The sequence below is a fragment of the Eumetopias jubatus genome, unplaced genomic scaffold (assembly GCF_037043125.1).
Source record: "Eumetopias jubatus isolate StellerSeaLion01/CBP00866 unplaced genomic scaffold, mEumJub1_p1.0 scaffold_15, whole genome shotgun sequence".
NCBI lineage: Eukaryota > Metazoa > Chordata > Mammalia > Carnivora > Otariidae > Eumetopias > Eumetopias jubatus.
This window is the reverse complement of record NW_028274821.1, coordinates 75365359-75384942: the sequence shown is the minus strand read 5'-3', so window position 1 is coordinate 75384942 and position 19584 is coordinate 75365359. Positions and strand designations below refer to the sequence as shown.

Below are 19584 nucleotides of genomic sequence, written 5' to 3'. Positions count from 1 at the left end.
GGGCTGAGGAGCTGACTCCGTGAGAAAGGTCAGTCCTGGGGAGAGCACACCTAGTACTGTGCCAGGGCTGGGCCCGGGCTGGCAGCCAGGGACAGGTCTGGGCTAGACATGAAGCTAGTAAGTCGGAGAGCGACGCCTGCTGGCCCCCGGGTTCAGGGGAGCCCTGGCGCCTGCGGAAGGTGCCAGCATCTGTGGCTGACAGAGGATTCTACAGGATGCAACAGGGCAGTTAGGCCTACGTGCTGTGGTGCCAGTGAGCCCGAGGTTTGAATTTTGGATTCCCCACTCACAGTCACAGACTCTGGATGAGTGCACCTCTGCCTCCTTCTGAGCCTCAGTCTCCCCACCTTTAGAATGGATGCCTGGTGTAGAGAGGTAGCCAAGGTTTGGGTCTTGGCTGTGCCAATTACTAGCTGTGTGTCCTTGGGCAAGTTGCTTAACCTCTCGGGGTCTCGGTTTCCTCATTTAAGGACAGAACTTACCCCATAACATTAAATGATGTGTTACATAACACAAAGGGCTTAGCATAGTACCTGATATATACATGACTAGCCCACCATAAATAGTGGCTTACAGGTCATGGGTGGTGATTATTATTTTCCTGATCTTTTAGGATGTTTGGAAGATAACAGATATCAAAGCTGCGGGCTCTGAGTCTAGCACAGAGCAGGGGTGTTCAGGTACTACCCTTAACCAAGAGAGCTGGAGCTTTGAGGAGAAGGGTAGCAGTGAGCAGTGGAAGGTGGGATGGCTCCTAGTCCCATCTGAGCAGGGCAGGAGGCAGTGGTGGGCGGGGGGTGGGCAGCGGGGGGTGGGGCGGATGCTGGACAGGCCACTTGCAGTAGGAGCCAGAGGTCTGCTCTCAGAGCTTTATGGGAATACAGTGCTTCCAGGAGAAAGTTTAGGTCTTGGACAGGCAGGGAGTGGGAGCAGAGGTAGAAGGCAGTTCCAGAACATCCCCCTCCCCAGACCCTACAGCAGCAGGACACTTACCTTCAGCCCATCAGGCCCTGTAGGACCACTGTCACCCTCGAGGCCTGGCTCTCCCTGGAAAGGGTGGTGGGGAAAGATGAGGAGACATTCCCAGGGAAGGAGCCCAATGTGCTTTTACTTCCTCCCTCTCCCTGGGGCAGGACCCCAACCCCCTATCTCCAGGCAGTAGGGCCCTGGAGCGCCCAGCACATAGCAGGTGCCCGGTAAACAGTGGCTGAATTAGTGAGTGAGCAGGGGGGCTGAGGTACCCACTCTCAGCTCTTCAAAAAGGAGGAGCAGACCCCCAAGCCCCAGCCTGCTCTGTCTGCAGAGTGGGTCGGGTGGGGGCCACATGAGATACGAGTTACAAAGTGTCCAAGTTGGTTGGTTAGTTGGAAACACTGCTGCCCAGTGGTTGAGAAAGGCTCTGATATCATAGAGACCTCAGTTCCCACACTGGGCTTCCTGTTCACAGGTAGTACGACCACGAGCAAAATACCTCGCCCCCACGGGCAGCTGTTTGCTCATCGGAAAATTGGGCTGATGCCACTTCCTTTAAGGGTGCCTGGAAGGCACAGTGTAAGCACCCCACAGATGGCAGCCATTCGATATATTATTTCTGGAACTGGAGTGAGCTCCCATCAAACTCCTCATGGAATCCCATTTCTCAGATGAGGAAAGTGAGGCCAGCCTTAAGACTTTTTGGCCAGCAAGCTTGGGAATGATACCAAGACCCCGAATCCCCATCTGACCCTCAGCTAAGTTCTCTGCTTGCAGTCCCAGCTCCAGAGATGCCCCTGGATGTCTCCGTTCTCAAATTGGCCGTCAAATTAGTTTGTCTCTCTCTTGGCTTTCAGAGTTCATGGCTGTTCAGCACCGGAGCCCAAAGGGGCCTCAGAGATCATCAGAGGCAGGGGTGGCAAAGGCATGACAGGTGTGGAGACCCCACGCTTCTCGTGCCTGTGGCAGATGTCACTAATGGATCCACTAGAAGGTGGCTCCATACGAACAAGGCCTTCTGTTACTCACTGCTCTGTTCCCAGTGCTTTGAGAGAAGGGCCTGGCACAGAGTGGGCCTCAAGTGAGTGCTCGTCGTGAGTGCTCGTCGTTCTCTTTCCTACTGTGCCTCAGGATCCTTCTTAACACGGCACTCTAAGAAAACTATGGATCAGTCTTTGTTGACACACAAGATTTACCATCTCAGGGGTTCGGGCTGCACACACATCCTGCCTTGCCCTGTGGTCTTTCTTGCTCCTTCTATGTCTTAACTCAATTTGTGGAGCTTTGGTTAACTCTGGGCAGGGGAAGCACGAAGCATTGGAAAAACAGGAATGATAAGAAATGAAGGGCACTTGGGCTGCCCCTGGTGCCCCCAGGAACTGAGGCCCATGCTAACTCCCCCTCCCTCTTGGACCCCACCTTCTGTACCTGGCAGGTGCTACAGGATGCCTGCTCTGTACCCCTCCCCAGTACGCCTGCAGGCCATATTCAGGCAGAGACTGTATAAACTGGGCACGGAGGCACGGAGCACGGAGAAGTGGACAGAGAGCCACCCCAAAGCTTCTCAAAGACAAGCTTTGTGGGTTTCTTTTAGAAAAGGGGAAGATAACCTTCCATGGAACAGTTTCCAGGGATGATAACAGGTGTTTTTCAAAAGTAAAAGTGCATCCCAGTAAGTCAGGAACCACTGTCTTGGCTGCAGTCCTTCTCAGAGCCTTGAAAATGCTAATGTGGAAGAGGGAACACGGAGCATGCAGTGAGTCTCAAACACGTTGACCACTGGATCCTTTTCTTCCAAGAGTGCCTTTGCATTGTGTTAATGCTGGCTCACCCAGAGAGACAGAATGAGGCTATAGGAATTCATAGTCTCGTTCTCCCTGAGGCTCAGGGAGATTGAGTAAAGCCCTTCCCCCAGACCCAAGTGCCCCTCAGGTGGCTTTCCAGGAAGAATGAATTTGCTTCGACTTACCCGCTGCCCAATGAGGCCCTGCTCCCCAGGGGTGCCCAGAGGCCCAAGGTCACCCTAGGAGAAGCCAAACACAAGTCCATGGGGGTGGGTAGGGCCAGTCCCAGCCCTTGCCTCACCTTCCTGTCCTCACCAGCTCTGATTTGGGCGGAGAGCTGGGGAAGCCCCTCCTTCCCAAGGACCAAAGCAACACTGTAAAATGCCAACCAGAGCCCCTGCTCCAGGCCAGCCCTGGCCATGTCGGGGCCACGCAAACGCCACCACCATCAAGCTCACGCTTACACGGCGCTGCTCTAAGGGCCTCTCAATTTCACACTGAAACCTCACAACAACCCTGCCAGAGAAGGGATCTTCTTTTACAAATGGAGAAACCAAGGGACCACGCACAAGGGTTACGTCACTAGCCCAAGCCCATGAGGCTAAGAAGGGACAGATTCAGGATCCAAACCTGGGTAGTTTGGCTCCAGGGAGGATCAGATGCAGGGATGGCAACTCTGTGGCTGACCACCTTCTTTACTCTCCCTGAGAGCCTTGGAGAGAAACCCAAAGGAGGAAGAGGCCCTAAATGAGCCAGAATAAATGTCATCTGCCCCCCAAAAGATCACCATGTGGGGGTTTCTAAACTAGTCTCCCTCTGTGCTGATGTCCAGGGCGGGCGGGGGGGGGGGCGGTACCGGGAGGAGGAGGAGCGCTGAGCCCCCAGCCCTGCCCCAACCAGGAGGATCCCATTTCTGTCTGTTTTATATATGGGGTGGTTTTCTGCATTGTTGGAGCAAAGGTTTCTAGATCTAAGCCAACAACTAAAGTCCCAGGGCTGGTCCAAGTCCCTCTGAATGGCAGGGAGGCTCAGGCACCGCTGGGGAGGGGGTGTCTGTCTCTAGTCCCACAGACCCTGGCGGCTCCCCCAGGCCCTGCCTAGCAAGGCCATCAGGCTGCCAGCATCCCTCGTCAGCTCCAGGGCCTGCATAGGGAGCTGCATCCTCTTCCACAGAACGGGGCCGGGGGCGGGGGGGCCTCTCCCCAGAGCCCAGGCATCAATGGGCGCCTGTTTCCCCGCAGGTAATGAGGGGCTCAGGGGCTGAAATGCAGATGGTATCTCAGGAGGCCAGGAGATGTGGCCGCCCGGGCGTGGGGCAGGTGCCAGGGAAAACATCGCTGGGCAGGGGGCAGGGGCGGGGGGCGGGGGCTCCGGGCCAGCTGGGCCCGCCACTGTGGTCATAGCCAGGACCCGCTCCCCAGCCAGGAACACAGAGAACTCATTATCCCCACACAAGAAAGGCCCATTTCTCTTCCGTGGGGAGGACGTGGCCGCCAGCTGGGAGCTGGTTTCAACAAGTCAATTTTCTCTTTCATCCTGCCTTACCTTCATCCCGGCTTCCCCAGGAAGACCCGGTTCTCCTACCACACCGGGAGGCCCCTGCAAGAAAATGCCATTGGTCCCTCCTACAGCAAGGGCTGGCTTGGATTGTAAGGGAGGAGATAACTTAGGCAGGCTCAGAGAGGGCAAGGAATGTGCCTGAGGTCACACAGCAGGAGAGACACAGAGCTGGGACCAGGCTACGGCCTTCTTGGAGCTTGGAGCTGGGACCACAGGGAGGGTGGTGGTTGGGCCCACAGCGCTGAGCCTTGGGGCTGCTCAGAGGCTGCTGGAGCCTTCTCCTTCCCCACGAGTGTGGTTTACCACATTAAGAGCCCCTTGGCCAGCACAGGGAGGAAAATAGCATGATTCACATAACAACAGGGGAGGAAGCCAACCAAGGCTGTATTCAGGGCAGACAGATCCCTGTGTTTTACTCCGAAGCTGAGCCAGGATGACAAGGATGGGAAGGGGTTCGAGTTATCACCATCAGCATGGCTACAGCCCCTGCACAAACCCTGCGGCTCAGCTTTCTCCTCTGGATAAGGCAGAGGTGTTGGAGTTCCCTCTAGAGCTCCTCGCTGCATGCCCTCAAAAGGGCTGGTTCTGCAGTCAAACCTCGGTGCTAAGGGGAAGTCCCAGCAGGGATTGGGGTGGGGGCACTGCGGCTTCCCATGGTCCCACAAAAGAGGCACCGCCAAACCCACTTGAGGGTCCTGGCACCCCCACATGCCATGAGCTGCCCCTGGGACTGGGAACCCAGCTCCTCACCCTATGCCATTAGGGTGGATCTGCCCTCCCACCAGGGGATCTACCCTTCGGTTTCTGCAGGACACAGGACGCAGCCAGGCCTGGGACCCCGTGTGGAGGAGGGTTGCGAGGGGCTGACTGATACCTCCCCGGCAACATCTCAGGACAAACGAGGGGCCCTCAGCGCTCACCTTGGGTCCCATCTCTCCCGGAGGGCCAAGTGGCCCCTGGGGTCCCTGAGGGCCCTGTAAGACAGGCAGACACACACAGTTTTGAGAAGGCAGCCTGGGTCCTCTCTGGGGCCTGAGGCCCAATAATGCAGTCTGGAGGGGGCAGGTGAGGGAGAGGATCCCCAGAACCTGGAACTCTGCGGCCATGCCCCCAACCTGCCATGCCAAGGACCCGCTGTCTGCAGCTCCCTCCTCACCACTGGTCTCCTGCCACCCCCTCAAGCCATCTGCGCTCTCTCCTGTTCCTCTTCCTCAAACCTGGGGCGGGGGGGTGGGGCCTCTCCCACTCAGAAACCTTCCAGCTCTTCTAAGAAGGCTCACTCACTCTTTTCCCTCAGTCTGAATGCCCTTCCACCTGGGATCCACCTCTGGAAACCCCCACCCGGGTCCTGGTCAATTCACTGTTCAAAACGGCATCTCCTTGGGCCTAAAGATGTGGGACTCTAGCACGGGGCCCCAGGGGGCAGGAGCCTCCTGTCCTCCCCCTGCCCCATGCAGGGATCCCTCCTCCCATACCCCTCAAGGCTGTCCTCTCCTCTCCAGAGGTACCACTCCACTGCCTCCTCAAGGGGCACCCTGACCCTTGGGCCATCCCCCAAACCCATCCTTCCAGGGAACCTCCTGAAGGGTTATCTTGGTCTCAAACCCCTCACTGGCTCCTGTCCAGACCCTGCAATTCCCATCCTCCCTCCCTTGGAGACCTGAATACTCTGTTCCCTCAGCTTATACATTTCTTCATTTCATCTCTACAACAGGATAACATGGTGGGGACAATTATTCCCATTTACTTGTAAGAAAACTAGGCTGGAGGACAAGCAAGCTTAGACTCCAACCCAGAGCTCCCGAGCTCCCTGGCCAGTACCCACCTCCCCCCAGGCCTGTCCCAGCAGGGTAGCAGAGCCCTGGCCCTGTCCCTCTCCAACCTCCCTTCTCGGCTGACCACGTGCCACACACCCAGGCGGTGGCCCGTCTGAGACCAGCCTGCTAGGGGCAAAGAGACAAAAGAGGGAGGAGAAAGAGTACTTACCGGTTCTCCTGGGAGGCCCTTGGTGCCTGGGGGGCCTGAGGGACCTGGGATGCCCTGTGGAGAAGAACAGAGGTGACCTTAGTCCCTCCATGGCCTCCTTCACCCTGCCCGGAAGACTTCGCAGTGTGTCAGGGTGCCACCCCCACCCTCTGCCATGTGACCGATGGGGAGACCGAGTCTCAGAGGAAAGAGGCAGGCTAGAGGGTCTTCAGTGCACAGAGTGGGCAGCCAGAACCTTTGTGGTTTCCACAGCAGGGTGGGAACCTGGTAACGTGGCTCTTATCTCCCGGCAGAGCCCCACGGAATTCCCAGAACCGATGCTACTTACGGGGAAGCCTCGTGTGCCCGAGGGCCCGCGCTCACCAGCTGCACCCTGCAAGCACATGTGGGGTCATTAGAGGCGCGTCTCGCCAAGCAGGGAGCAGGGAGGGGCTGGCAGCCTTGGCTGACATACCTGCTGCCCAGGCTGGCCTGGTCTGCCCTGCGGTCCTGAAGGGCCCTGCAGGAAGCAAAGCATGTGAGGGTGGGAGAGGGTGCTTAGGAGGACCTTTCACGGCACAGGCTCTGCACTCCATGGGAGCTGGAAGGAACCTGTGTCATCACCAGACGCACCCATCTCCCCATTGTGCAAGTGGGAAAACTGAGGCCTGGCAAGGGGAGTGGCTGGCTGTAGTCACCATCTGCTCTGGAGAACCAAGGACCCCTTGCTCCTGCTGGGAGTAGAAGCAATCTTGGCTCCCGGGGGCTCTGGAGGGGCTAGGGGCCCCAGGGAAGGGGCCAGAGGGCACCTGAGGTTCCTTCTCACCCTCTCTTACTCTTGCCTCCTCTGGCTCCCTCTTATTCACTGCTCTCTCTCTCTCTGTGCTCTTTCTCCCCCGTCCCCAGGCTCAGGCTCCAGGGTCAGGAGGAGTGGCCCATGAGCTCCCTGCCACCCCCAGGGGCCTGGCGCCGAGGAAGGTGTGAGCCTTGGTTCCCGGATTCCTGAGCCAGCGTGGGAGGTGTGAGGAAGGGCAGGCCCTGGGGTTGGTACCTTCAGGCCCCTGGACCCCTGCTCCCCGGCTGGTCCATCTGGTCCTCGGGGGCCCTGGAATAGGAAAAAGGGACTAGCACGATGGACAGCAGGGGTCTCCCTTGGGCTGGGAACCAGGAGGGCAGGGCTGCCCAGAGCCCGGGGCCTCTCCCGGCACAAGCCTGGGGCTCTCTTCTCCTCCCACTGCCCGCACACCCTCACCCTGAGGCGGGTCACCCATGCGCGGCGTGCCTGCTGAGATGGCGAGGCACGGAGGGACTCCGCTAGAGGCCCTGTCGTTCTGGAATAGGGCTGGTGGTGCACGAGCGACCCTGTTTAAAGAGACCTCGGAAGTCAGGCAGCCAATGCGTTTCAGAGCCAGGCAGGCTGAGGGCCAGACACATGTGGCCAGGTCCGCACAGTCAGCCCCTCAGACTCGGCGGCTGCATCCTCTTCCCCGAGCACACGTGGGGCAGAAACGGTGTCTGAACCACAACCCTTGGGGGACACTGACAGCGAAGGACCCGGGGACGGTCTGCATGTGGCTAGGTGTGCGGAGCAGCCTCCTCCAGCCAGAGGTGCGAGTCAGTCTGGCCCTGCTCACAGAGGGAAGAGCTGACGTGTGGAGGGGCAAGAACGGGGCAGGGGCCAGGCGGCCGTTCCGTGGAGCCCCAGACAGCACTCTTATTCCTTTGAAAGCTGGGAGCCCCACCCCTCCACCGCCTGAGGCAGGCCCTTCCCCCACTGCACAGATGGGAACACTAAAGCCCAGTCAAAGAAGTGACTTGTCTAAGGTCCCTTAGCACATCAGCAGGTGCATCCCCTCCAGGGTTCTACCCACTGGTCCATGTGACCCCCTTACGGGGACTCCCACAGAGACGCAGATGAGATGGGGTCCTCTGGAAAAGGCCCCCTGTAGAGAACAGTGTGGTGTTTGTCCTGCAGGGGACCAGAGAGGTCATGTGGGGGAGACGAAGAGGGTCTTGTGCAGAAGGCTGGCCCACCCTGGCCTGGGAGCGTGGGGCCAGCCACAAAAGGGGACTAGGGAACATATGTGCAGGTGGAGGGGGGTGGGGTGAGGGATGAGAAAAACAGCACGAAGAATTCATTTAAAAATTAAGCAAGGGAACTTTCAATTAATAACTGAGCCAGAAAAAGCAACAATTCCTTTTATCAGCTACCTGGGGCTCCCACAGCCTTAAATAGTGCCTCGTGGATTGAATAAACCCAGGACAGGCAACCTTGTTGAGGCTCAGTTATCTTGTCTCTGAAATGGGGATGAGAATCTCTCCCTTAAGGCAGGAGATACTGCACACAGGCAGTTCAGCACCTGGCCTCTAGTAAGTGCTCAGTAATAGCTGGCTCTGCCAGAGGAGGCATCAGGCTCCCCAGGGCCAGGGACACAGAGGAATGGCCTGGAAGATCTGGATTCAGTCCCTTCCTCAGAACAGGCAGCTTAGAGCAAGCTACAGAGAACCAGCTGAGAGTTTCCACAGATCCAATACAACATATGATTAGAAGCTGCGGGTGCTAGTCCCTGTTCTGCTGCTGGATTGCTGTGTGGCCCCAGGCAAGCCCCTTCCCCTCTCTGGGCCCCTCTCTCTCAGATGGACACTGTCAGACCGTGTGTTAGACTTTCCGCCCCTGATTCATGGACAGGTGCCTGGTGGAGATGGAGCCAGACTGAGGTGGGGACATCCCAGGTCTTAGGAGCTGGGACAGAGACTGAGCTGATGGGTGGACATCTGGGCCCTCCTGAGAGATGGCTTCTGGCCCCTGGCCTCTGTCTCTAGCTGAGCCATAAACCTCCCTGGACAGGGATTGCTCTGGGACTGCAGTGGAGGCCCAGAAATGTTGACGGTTTGGTGTGAATCACACGGCACCCTATTCATCCCCAGAATCCAAGCCTTTCTGAGAGAAAGTTTATGTGATCTGTAATAATAGCAGTAGCAACGGCCACAGCAGCAATGACACCAAAAGCTATTATCCTCATTTTGCCATAAGGAAATAGCCTATGGTCACACAGCTAGGAAGTGGAGGAGCCAGAATTTAAACCCGACTCAGCCAGACGCCCGTTTCTTTCCACTACGACCTGTCACTGCCTATCAGTGTGGGAGTGAGCTCCCCGTCATGAGGGTGTGCAAGTCAGGGCCCAGAGAAGCCTGCCATGAAGGCTCTGCCCTGGAGCAGGATGTTGGAGAAGACAATGTCTAAAGTCCCTGGTACCTGGGAGATTGCGACCCCTTGGGAGACCAGAGAGCTCAGGGGGAAGCCGGCACTGCTTGGGGAAATAGGGCCACAGCCTTTGCTGTCTAGAGGGAGGAGGCGGCAACGGGGCCCCAGCTATCCTTGCTCCCTGGCTCCCCAGGGCAGGGACAGGAGCAGGGCAGCCGCACATGCTAACCCTTGCTCTGGGCCACTCTGCAGCTTGTCCTGTGTCCCAAGGGTGCCCCCGTCCTCGTCCTTCCTGTTCCAAGTGAACGCAGGCCAGCCAGCCCTGCTGGAGGCAGGCCCGGGTTTCCATCAGAACCATATGTCTGTTCTCTTATAGCCAGTCCCCAGGAAGATGCTTGCAGTCAAAGCTGGGGCTACCTTTCAGCCAGGCTGGGACAGAAAATCTGGTCAATTGCAGCTCTTATGACAAAGGGATGGATGATCAAAGGGAGGTGCTCACCATGTGCAAGGCACATGCCAAGGGATTTAATCCCATGGCCATCCAGAGAGGTCAGTTCTGTGGCTCACCCTTTTTACAGAGGAAAACTAGAGGCCCAGAGAGACGGAATCAGTTGCTCAAGGTCAAAGAGGAAGAGCCACGATTCGAGGCCAGGTCTGCTGAGCTCTTAGCCCCATTCATGGGAGCAGAGTCTAGTGTCAGGCACGTGTATCTCAGAATCCCCGAGACTCCCTCAAAGTGGTTGGTGGAGGGAGATAGTGGAGTCTCCCAGGTAACAGGGCTTTTAGACATTGTCTTCTCCAACATCCTGTCCCAGGCCAGAGCCTTCATGACAGGCTTCTCTAGTCCCTGACTTGCATACCCCCTCTGATGGGGTGCTCACTCCCACACTGATAAGCAGTGAGTTGTGGTGGTGGTGAAAAAAAAAAAAAGGGCATCCAGCTGATGTGAGTTCAAATTCTGGGTCCTTACAACCTCCTCCAAATGTCATCCACTAAGTCTTAGAGAAGTTAAGAAACTGGCCTGAGGTCCCAGAACTGGTAACTGGGAAGGCTGAGATTTGTCTCTGTCAGACCCCAGAGCCCCCACTCTTCCAACAGAGGCCTGTGGACCCAGACCCTGTCAGCAGTTCTACCAGGAGCCGAGGGCCTGAGGCCCCATCTTGTCCCCTCTTGCATATCGACAGAGACGCAGGCAGGGCCTTGTACCTTACCCATGGCACATATGGGGAAACTGAGGCTCAGAGGGTGGCAAGGTCACTTGGCAAGCCAGTTGTTACATGGGGGCCTGCCCAGTATTGAGCTCTTTTGCAGGCATGATGGGTGCGCCTCTAGGTACCCCCACTGCAAAGTGGCCAATAGTGGACTCTTAGGCCGGGGACCCAGGGCGCCGATCCCACAGGTTTTGCATTCCTGCCAAACCCAGCAGGAGGGAGGAGCTCATGTTCTCAACACTTCCCTCCCAGCCCTGGAGACTTTTGATGTGGTTGGGAGCCTGGGTTTCCTCAAGCAGGACATACATTCTTGGAGCCACTGCTGGGAAGGGGTGCTAGAGACAGCTGGGGGAAGCTCGGTGAGTTGAAGACCTGAATCTCCAGCTAATCTGGCTTCCTGGGGCAGGAGGCCATGTGCACAGGGTCAAGGTGGAACTGGCTGCCAATGGGCCTGGGTCCACTTGCAGAGACCCAGGACATAGCAGTGGTAGGGGCCCTGCTGGGCCAGAGGAATGCCTCCTAATCCGCCCCTCTCCCAGGCTGACTGCTGGCCATCTGGTTTGGGGAAAAATTTAAAACCGCTTGAAATTCAGCCAAGAGGAGACTAATCACAGATTCCCCGTATGGAGCTTGGATATCAGGCCTGGGCTGTCGGCTCTACCTGTGCCATCATGGTTCCCTTCTACAAGGCTGCCTATCCCAGCACCCATACATCAGTTGGGGGCAAAAAAACCACTCCGTCAGCCCTCCCTGCACGACTGAAAATGAGACTACATTCACTATGCAGAAGAGCCAGATTCCCTGGGTTCAAATCCCAGCTCTGCCACTTTCTAACTGTGCAACCTGAGACAACTGACTTAACCTCTCAGTGCCTTAGTTTCCTGGTGTGTAAAATGGAACGAAGCCTAGCACCTTCTTTATAGAGTAGTGTTGAAGACTGAATGAGTTAATATATGTGATGGACAGCACCTGACACATAGTAAGTACCAGTGATCACCTCTGGCGCTTGTGCTCAGGCCAGCCCTCGTTTAAAATCCTCTATGGCTCCCCACTACCCTGGGAACACAGTCCATAGGCCTAACTGTGGTTTGCGGGCTTGCCACCTGCTAATTCTTGGTCTCGTCCCTCTCCCCTGCCCCTCTGGGGAGCCAGTGGAGACCCCTAAACATGCCACACCTTCTCTCACCTTAGGGCTTTCCCTTGCCTGGAACCTGGCACCAGCTCCAGTACCCTCCTCTCCCTGAAGCCCTGAAGCACGCTCTGATACTCTACCCAGGCTCCCAAGCTGCTTCACCATCTATGCGCCTATGACCCGAAACTATCTCTTTGACCTACTTGATTGAGCCATGAGGGCAGGCAGAGGTCATGCCTCTCCCATCCTCCCGTGGTATCTACAGAGCCTCCAACAGTGGCCGGCAAATAGTCAGTGCTAAATAAATGGTGGTGGAATGAATGAATGAACAAATGAATGGACAAAACATTGGTACCACAGACCCTGTCTGTACCCACGGATGGCAAGGCCTGGTGTTCAGAAATGGGCTGGAAAAGACGAGCTGGAAAGGGGGTGCCAGGCTGACAGCCAGGCCCGGCATGAGCCTGGAAACCCTGCCTGATGCCGTGAAAGTCACAGGTCTCAGGGTTGCGCAGGGGGCAAGGAGCAGGAGGTAGTCTCCCTGTCAGGTGGCCCCTGCCAGTGCCAGCCTCCCGGGGGCTGGGCCCCACTTACCCGGCGTCCCTTTGCTCCCCTCATGCCTGGTAGGCCTCGAGATCCTGGAGGACCCTGTGGGGACGAGAAAGAGTTTGGAGAAGCCCCCTTTCTGGTAGCAAGGGCAACAGGGAAGGCTAGGAGTGTGGGTGCAAAGCCTGGCTGCACACAGAAGGACTTGGCCCAGTGGGAAAAGCTGTCCCACTGGAAGAGGCAGCCCACAGGCTATAACCCTCAGCACAAGTCAGTTCAATGTGGTGGGCCTCCACCTCTCCCAGGGATCTGGTAGTGAGGAGAAGCCTCCCTGCATGGATGAGCCACTTCCTTCTGTATCTCAAAATCAACAACCAGAAGCTACCATGACACTCTTGACCAAAAGTCTCCTCAAATGTCCATTTCCCCTTTTCTCCTTCCATTAGCAAGAAGAATACGGCTGCCCATGTTCTGTCCCCCGCCCTGACCCCGAACATCACCTGACAGCTGCCCAGGAGGCTCTGATCAGGCAGAAAGAGCCCTGGTGTACGAGGGGGAAGAAGCAGACCACAGCCCCGAGGTGAGGGAGGGGGAGGCAGGGGAGAAGGGAGCAGGGCCGGGCCCAGGAAAGCCACCCCATTATCCTGGTTTGATGCAGGAATGACAAGAGGCGAGGGAGCGACAGGGAGGGAGGGAAGGCTGACACAGGATTGCCTTTGTTCTTTGAACTCGCAACACTGGCACGGCACAGGCCTATGACTAGAATTGAGGGATCTGTTGGGAGAAACTACGAACCATCTAACGACAGAAGAGGACAGAGGGTAGAAGGGAGAAGAGAGGCGGCGGGCTGCCTCATGCCTGATCTCTCTTCCGGGTTCCGGCCCCACCCGGCTGTAGCCACCAAACAGCGCCTTCACCCATGGCCGGTTGGCCAGGACCCCTCCAGGAGCCTCCCAGCTCAACAGCAAGTCTCAGACTGGGCGTGCTCCTTTTACAAGGAAGAGGCGGCTTCATCCCCCTCCAAATACCAGGGAGAGGCCCAGTTCCATTTGGGGCCTCGGGAAAAACTTGCTGTTCCATTTTCTCCCTCCCCGTGGCCTTGACGGTGCAGACCCTCAGTCAGCTGCTGCTGAAGGGCTGACGTGTGGGGCTGGGTTCTAACTTGCCCCTTGTCAGCAGAGCAAGCAGGGCGTGGACCCACACTTGGCCCAATAAGAAGGCAGAGCTGACTCCCGGATGGCAGACGACAGGAAGATTGGGTGAGAACAAGCCATTTTATAGCGGGATCTCGGACTGCAGAAGGCACGCGATGTGTCACTGGGAAATTTCAGGAGCCAAGTCTTAACTTCGAGGCAGTAGAAGAGAGTACTCAAAAGAACAGACTGCGTCCTCAGAGAACCGGTTCAAATCCCGGCTCTGTTGCTTCCTAATTCTGTGACCCTGGCAAGTGATTTCAACTTGTGGGCCTCAGTTTCCTCATCTATGAAATGGGGTAAGAAGAATCCCTAGCTCCTGGAGTTGCTGGGAAGGCAAAATGACATGGAAAGTCCTCAGTAAAGGGTAGCTCTCAGCTCTCTCAATTTGGGAAGGGGTCAGAGATGGGAGTCTGACTGGTCTCCAGTCCCCCAGGCCATGAGGATAACGATCTCAGCTCACCTCAATGGGCTGTAGGAGAACGTGGATGTTCACATGATTGGAAAAGTGGGAGACTGCTCATCAGATGTGAACAGTGTCATCAGAAATGTGACCTTAATGGTAGTAGTCTTAAAGGAATACTGGAATTAACATAACTACTAAATAGTAATTATTCCTACTGCCAGTCATTAAATGCTTAGTATACGCAGACCATGTGCTAAGCATGACATCATACACTGATATCATTGACTTCTCACAGTAATCGCATAATGAAGGGAGTTCTATGCTGGCTTGCAGATGGGGAAATGGAGGCGCAGAGAAGCTACGAATACTGCCAACAATCACCCAGCTGGTAAGTGGCCAGGACTTGACTCACATGTGTCTGATTCTGAAGTCAGATTTCTGGACCTTGGTGCTACGCTGCGTCCTCAGCAGCACCAGGGCGGCTGGCTGGCTTAGAAGGATCCCCAAGAGGTCCAAGCGACCAGCCCCATACTGCAGCAGTGGCGGGTCAACGGCAACCCTGGGGGCTGAAAGCAGCACGTGACTGAGTTCACTCAGGCTGAGCCAACCTCCAGAGCAGTGGGATGTGCGAGGACACAAAGCAGGGAGGAGGTCAGTGGAGCCCTGGAGGTAGGGGATTCAGAGGAGGCCAGGAGCTTCCTTCCATGCGCTGGCTTGGACAGCCCCACTGTTTTCCTGTCTTCCACTGGCCTTCCATTTTGTCCCAGCAACTCCATTCCAGGCTTTCCTCCTCCCACTGGACAAATGGAGAGACTGAGGCCCTGAGAGGCTGAGGTCCAGAGGCCCAAGAGCTACAGTTTGATGATGGACCCTTGCCTGCGCACCTCCCACACGGATGGTCCCCAATCACTGCCTCTCCAGGAGCATCTGCTGGGCCCTAGAACTTGGGTCCCATGAACCCTGGGGAGGGGGATGGGACAGCAGCCTTCAGGCTGGGTGGGCTAGGAAACCTCAGATCACAGGTTGGGCTCCTCAGCCCACCAACCAGCCCCTCCAGCCCCGGGCCAGAAGTGGCTTCTCCTCCTCCTCATTAACAGGGGAAAACACGCCATCAGGAGCCCAGAGTGCTGGCTCTCATCTCACCTCTGTACTTTGACTTTTCTACCTCATCGAAAGGATTAGAGGGGACAGACAGAGCCACCTGCTGCTCAGCACCTCTGTCTTGGGATGATGGTTACTAGTGTCCAGGCTTCTCATCCCTGGCCAGTCCCTCCATATCCCTCCTCAGCGCCTAGCACTGCCTGGCACATAGCAGGTGCTCGGTAAAATTCTGTTAATGAGTGAGAAGATGTTTATACTTGGCACTCCCACTAGACAGGATCTTAAAAGCAGATGTATTTTCTTTTCTTTTTTTTTTAAGATTTTATTTGAGACGGACAGAGAGAGAGACCCTGAGCAGGGGGAGAGGGGCAGAGAGAGAGAGGAAGAGCAAGAAGCAGACTCCCCACTGCGCAGGGTGCCCAACGTGGGGCTCAATCCCAGGACCCTGAGATCATGACCTGAGCCGAAGGCAGATGCTTAACCGACTGAACTACCCAGGCGCCCCAGCAGGTGTGATTCTTATCATTCCTGCATCTTCAGGGCTGAGCATAGGCCCAGTACACAGCCGGTGCACAGAAAAGTTTGGGAACTGAGCTGGCTTTGCTTCCCTCATTGGCACAGAGAACTGGTATGTGCATGCTTCCCTTGGATTCAGACCCTCCAAGGTTCCCATTTCCTCCCTCATCCCATCAGACTCCAGGGAGTCTCTCAGTCTGGCCTTTGGAGGGACCCGGGCAGCCCAAACTCATTGTTCCCTAGTCCTGCCCTGGGATCCTGCCTGGGCTAGTCCCTTCCTCCATACCCTTTCCACCTGCCTGAAGCCCACCTCTCCACCTCCCCAGAGGAGGTTCCCAGCCCTGAGCCCAAGCCTTGGCTGAAGTGAGAGCCCCTCCTGGGCTCCATCCTCCATTGGCAGAGACAGAGGGAGCAGAAGCTGCGAGGGCTCAGGATGAGAGCCACCCCTCCCTGCCCCCAATATCACCCTCGGGAAAGTAGATGGGATCCCCCCAGCCCAGCTACCCTGCCTCTCCCACCCCTCCCTGCCTTGGGACCCTCAGGAATCTCCCTGGTTCCTCAGATATCACAAGAAGTCCAGGACCTCTGTGTCCTCACCCCTGTGCTCAGCCCGTGTCCCCAGCATTTCCCATCGTCTCCCCTACACTTCCTCCAGAGCAGGTGTCACTTATATATTGGGTTGTCTCACCCCCAAATGCCAGAATAGAAGCTCCTAAAGGGCAGTGGGAGTTTTCTGCCCTGCTGATGGCTGCACCCCCGGCTCCTGGAGCGGCTCCAGGCACACATGACAGGGTATGTCCCGAGTGAATGAACAAAGCAACGATGGCGCCTTGACCAAGATGCTCCTGTGCCACACCACAGAGGGAAAAAGAGCAGCTAGAGCTTCCAGCTTCCATCTCAGTGAAAAGTCAGGCATTACACAGGGAAAGAATTGAAGGATTTTGAAGCTGTTCCTTAATGTTGTATTTTCCCCACATTTGTTATTTTATCTCCTGTGTTTGCATGATATTGACAGGAAAGCCCAATGTGGAAGGCACTTCTGGCCCCGAATTAGGGAAATGGGGGGAAGGCACAGAGGACTGGGTCTCATCCACAGCTGGCTTCAAGAGGAACAGGAAGAGAGGCATTGAGTGGGTGATAGCAGCTCTAAGGAGAGAGGAAGGCAAACTGGGACTCTAGGGAGTTTCTGGGAAGAAGAGGAGGTGGAGCAAGATGCCCTTAACCTCAGAAAGGTCTACAGAAGTCAGACCAAAGCCAGAACTCTGAGAAGCAATAAGCACTCCATCAGTTTTTAAGTCTACACCATCCAATATGGTACCCACTTACCACATGAGGCTATTAAACCCTTGAAATATAGCTAGTCGGAATTAAGACACATATTTTATTTTGAGGACGTCATACTAAAAAAAGGGTATTAGATGTTCATTAGTTATTTTTATATTGCAAATTAAAATGTAAACAATTTTACTATATTGAGTTAAATAAAAAACACTGTTAAAATTAATTTCCCGTTTCTTTTTGCCAATGTTAATATGGTCATTAAAAGATTTTTAATTACAAAAAAAAAAAAAGAAAAGGTGCTCCTGTGCCAGGAACATCACTGTGCAATGAACATGAGCTGCCTGGGTTCATCTGACCCACAGGATTATGCTGTCATGACCACGATTATGTTCTCTGTGTTTCAGATGAGCAAAACTTAGGTGCTGAGAAGTTCAATGATCTTTCCTGGCAATACAGAGCTGGGATTCAAGCCCATGTTTGTCTGACTCTGAGACCTGGACTCCTCACTATTACTGGACAGTGGGTTTGAGCTCAAGGGCTTGGCTTACCGGGGGTCCAGGTTCTCCGGGGGTCCCCACAGCACCAGGAGTTCCAGGATGACCCTACCAAGAAAGAGATGAGAGAGAAGGAATCAGCTGAAGCAGGTGGCTCTTCCTCCTTCCGCCTTGGCTGGCTTGTCCCTGGCCCCAGAGCCCCAGCTTAGTGCCACAAGGGCAGCCACCAGGCCTCTTGGAGGGAGAAGGAGCCCGTCTTCCTGAATGCCTGGGGTATACGGGAGCAGGCAGAGGAGAGCAGAGCTGTCACCAGCCCTGTGACAGGAGGGAGGGCAAGTGGCACACACTTGCTCCTTACCATTGATCCCTTGGGTCCAGGTGCGCCTGGGGGTCCCATCATGCCCCTGTCACCCTGTGATAGAGACAGCAAGGCAGGGAGGTCATGGCTGTGGGGTGGCTCTGTGGGGGGCGGGTACAGAGGCCTTCCAGAGGCCAAAGAGGGAGGGGTAGGGACTTGTCCAAAGTCTACAGTCACATCACCCAGGGTGGTCAGGGGAAGGGGTGCTGGGATTTCACTCCACAGAAGCCAGGAACCCAGTAAGCCCTGGGAGGCCTCAGCATCTACTGTGGCATGCCCCACAGTGGGCTGCCCTCAGGCAAGGATGGTCCTGATCAGGGATGTACCAATGACATTGTCCCCTTTGATGCTGGCCCACGTCACGTGGTCCTCATTGGGCCTGGCATCCCCTGGGCTGGGCTTGTGGAGGTGGAGATGGCAAAAGAAGGCACTCTCGCTCTCCCCACCCACTGCCCAAACAGAGATGAGATGCTGGAGCATCTGAGACGCAACTCTTTTCCTCTTGATCAATCCAGATCGACCAGGGCAGAGATGGTGGGTGCAGAAGACAAAGACGGCTGGAGGAAGGGGGTCTGGATTTGAATCCTGCCTCTGTTTTTGTGAGGCCCTGTGTTTTGTATCCACAGACACAAGTCACCAGCACAGATGCAAACGAGTAAGTGCAGTGAGGGCATAGGTCTAGGTGCCAAGGCCCTTCAGCAGGGGATCTGACCCACCCGGGTGCAGAGGAGTGGTTGGGAAGGCCTGCTTGACCCGAGAGAGCTGAAGGATAACTCATCTAGGCACAGAGGGAAGAGGGGTGGGAGGAGAGGGGTACACCTGGCCAGGGCGGGGGGGAGGGACATGGAACATTTGAGCAATAAAGAAGGCCAGAGTTGGTTTGATATTGCACTATAGTTATGCAAGATGTGACCATCGGCGGCCACAGGGTGAAGGGTACACGGGACCTTTCTGTACTGTTTTTTGCAACATCTTGTGACTGTATAATTACTTCAAATAAAAAGTTAAAAAGAGAAGAGGAAGAGGAGAAAATAGGGAAGGTGGAGGAGGAGGAGAAGGAAGGGTTTGGGATGTGGAGTGATGAGAAGGCACAGGAAGAGCCTGGAAAGGAAGGTGGGGCTGGATTAGTGCAGAGGCTTCCTCTCTCTGGCCCTCAGTTTCCCTGTTTATCCAGTGGGCATAATATTGGCTCCCCAGAAGGCCAGCTTGCTGATCAGATAAGCCCCTAAAAAGAAAGCAGGGCCCCTCCAGGGCCCATGGTGGGAAACTGGAAGCCACGGGGGGCTTCTGGTCCGGGAGCTAACATGGGGCAGGGTGGTTTAGCAGGGTGAAATGTGGCCTCGGGCACTGAACCTGATTCACATCCCAGCTCTGCCACTTCCTACCTGGGTGACCTGAATTAACTCACCTCTCCAATGCGATGAGGTCTGTGAAACAGAGCTGCTGGGGGAGTCCCAAGACAGCCTAAGGAACTGTGCCCATTTAAAAAAGATGGCTCTTTAGCTCCCTTCTGTCGCCCACCCCTGTGAGGTTCCAGTGCACAGACAGGAGGGCCCACGCCACGTGCGTGAGCTGGTTGTCACACAGGAGTCTGACTGCACGTGGTGGTGCTGACGGGAGGGCAGGGTGGAGCCCCAGGGGATGCTGGGAAAGGGGACCATGGCACTGTGAGGGTCTGGAATGCTAGGGAAGCAAGAAGCCAGGAGAAAGAAGGCTGAAATCTCCAGGGCACCTGGCCCCTTCATCTTCTTAAAATCTCCACCACAAGTTCTATTTGCTGATAGATTCTCCTCAACCTAACTTACCTTTTCTCCCACGATCCCTGGCTCCCCGACCAGACCAATGAATCCCAGAAGTCCC

General features: G+C 55.9%; 1 protein-coding gene across 1 annotated transcript in view; it reads right to left on the bottom strand.

The window, feature by feature from the left end:
* COL27A1 (collagen type XXVII alpha 1 chain) overlaps positions 1 to 19584 on the bottom strand; it is a 134159-nt gene that overhangs the window by 30247 nt on the left and 84328 nt on the right. The window contains exons 25-36 of the mRNA XM_028107793.2: positions 19530 to 19583; positions 17725 to 17778; positions 17421 to 17474; positions 12424 to 12477; positions 7333 to 7386; positions 6757 to 6801; positions 6631 to 6675; positions 6303 to 6356; positions 5237 to 5290; positions 4302 to 4355; positions 2942 to 2995; positions 994 to 1047 (exon numbers count right to left, since the gene is read on the bottom strand). Of these exons, the coding sequence (XP_027963594.1) occupies positions 994 to 1047; positions 2942 to 2995; positions 4302 to 4355; positions 5237 to 5290; positions 6303 to 6356; positions 6631 to 6675; positions 6757 to 6801; positions 7333 to 7386; positions 12424 to 12477; positions 17421 to 17474; positions 17725 to 17778; positions 19530 to 19583 (630 nt within the window). The remainder of the gene's footprint in view (positions 1 to 993; positions 1048 to 2941; positions 2996 to 4301; positions 4356 to 5236; positions 5291 to 6302; positions 6357 to 6630; positions 6676 to 6756; positions 6802 to 7332; positions 7387 to 12423; positions 12478 to 17420; positions 17475 to 17724; positions 17779 to 19529; position 19584) is intronic.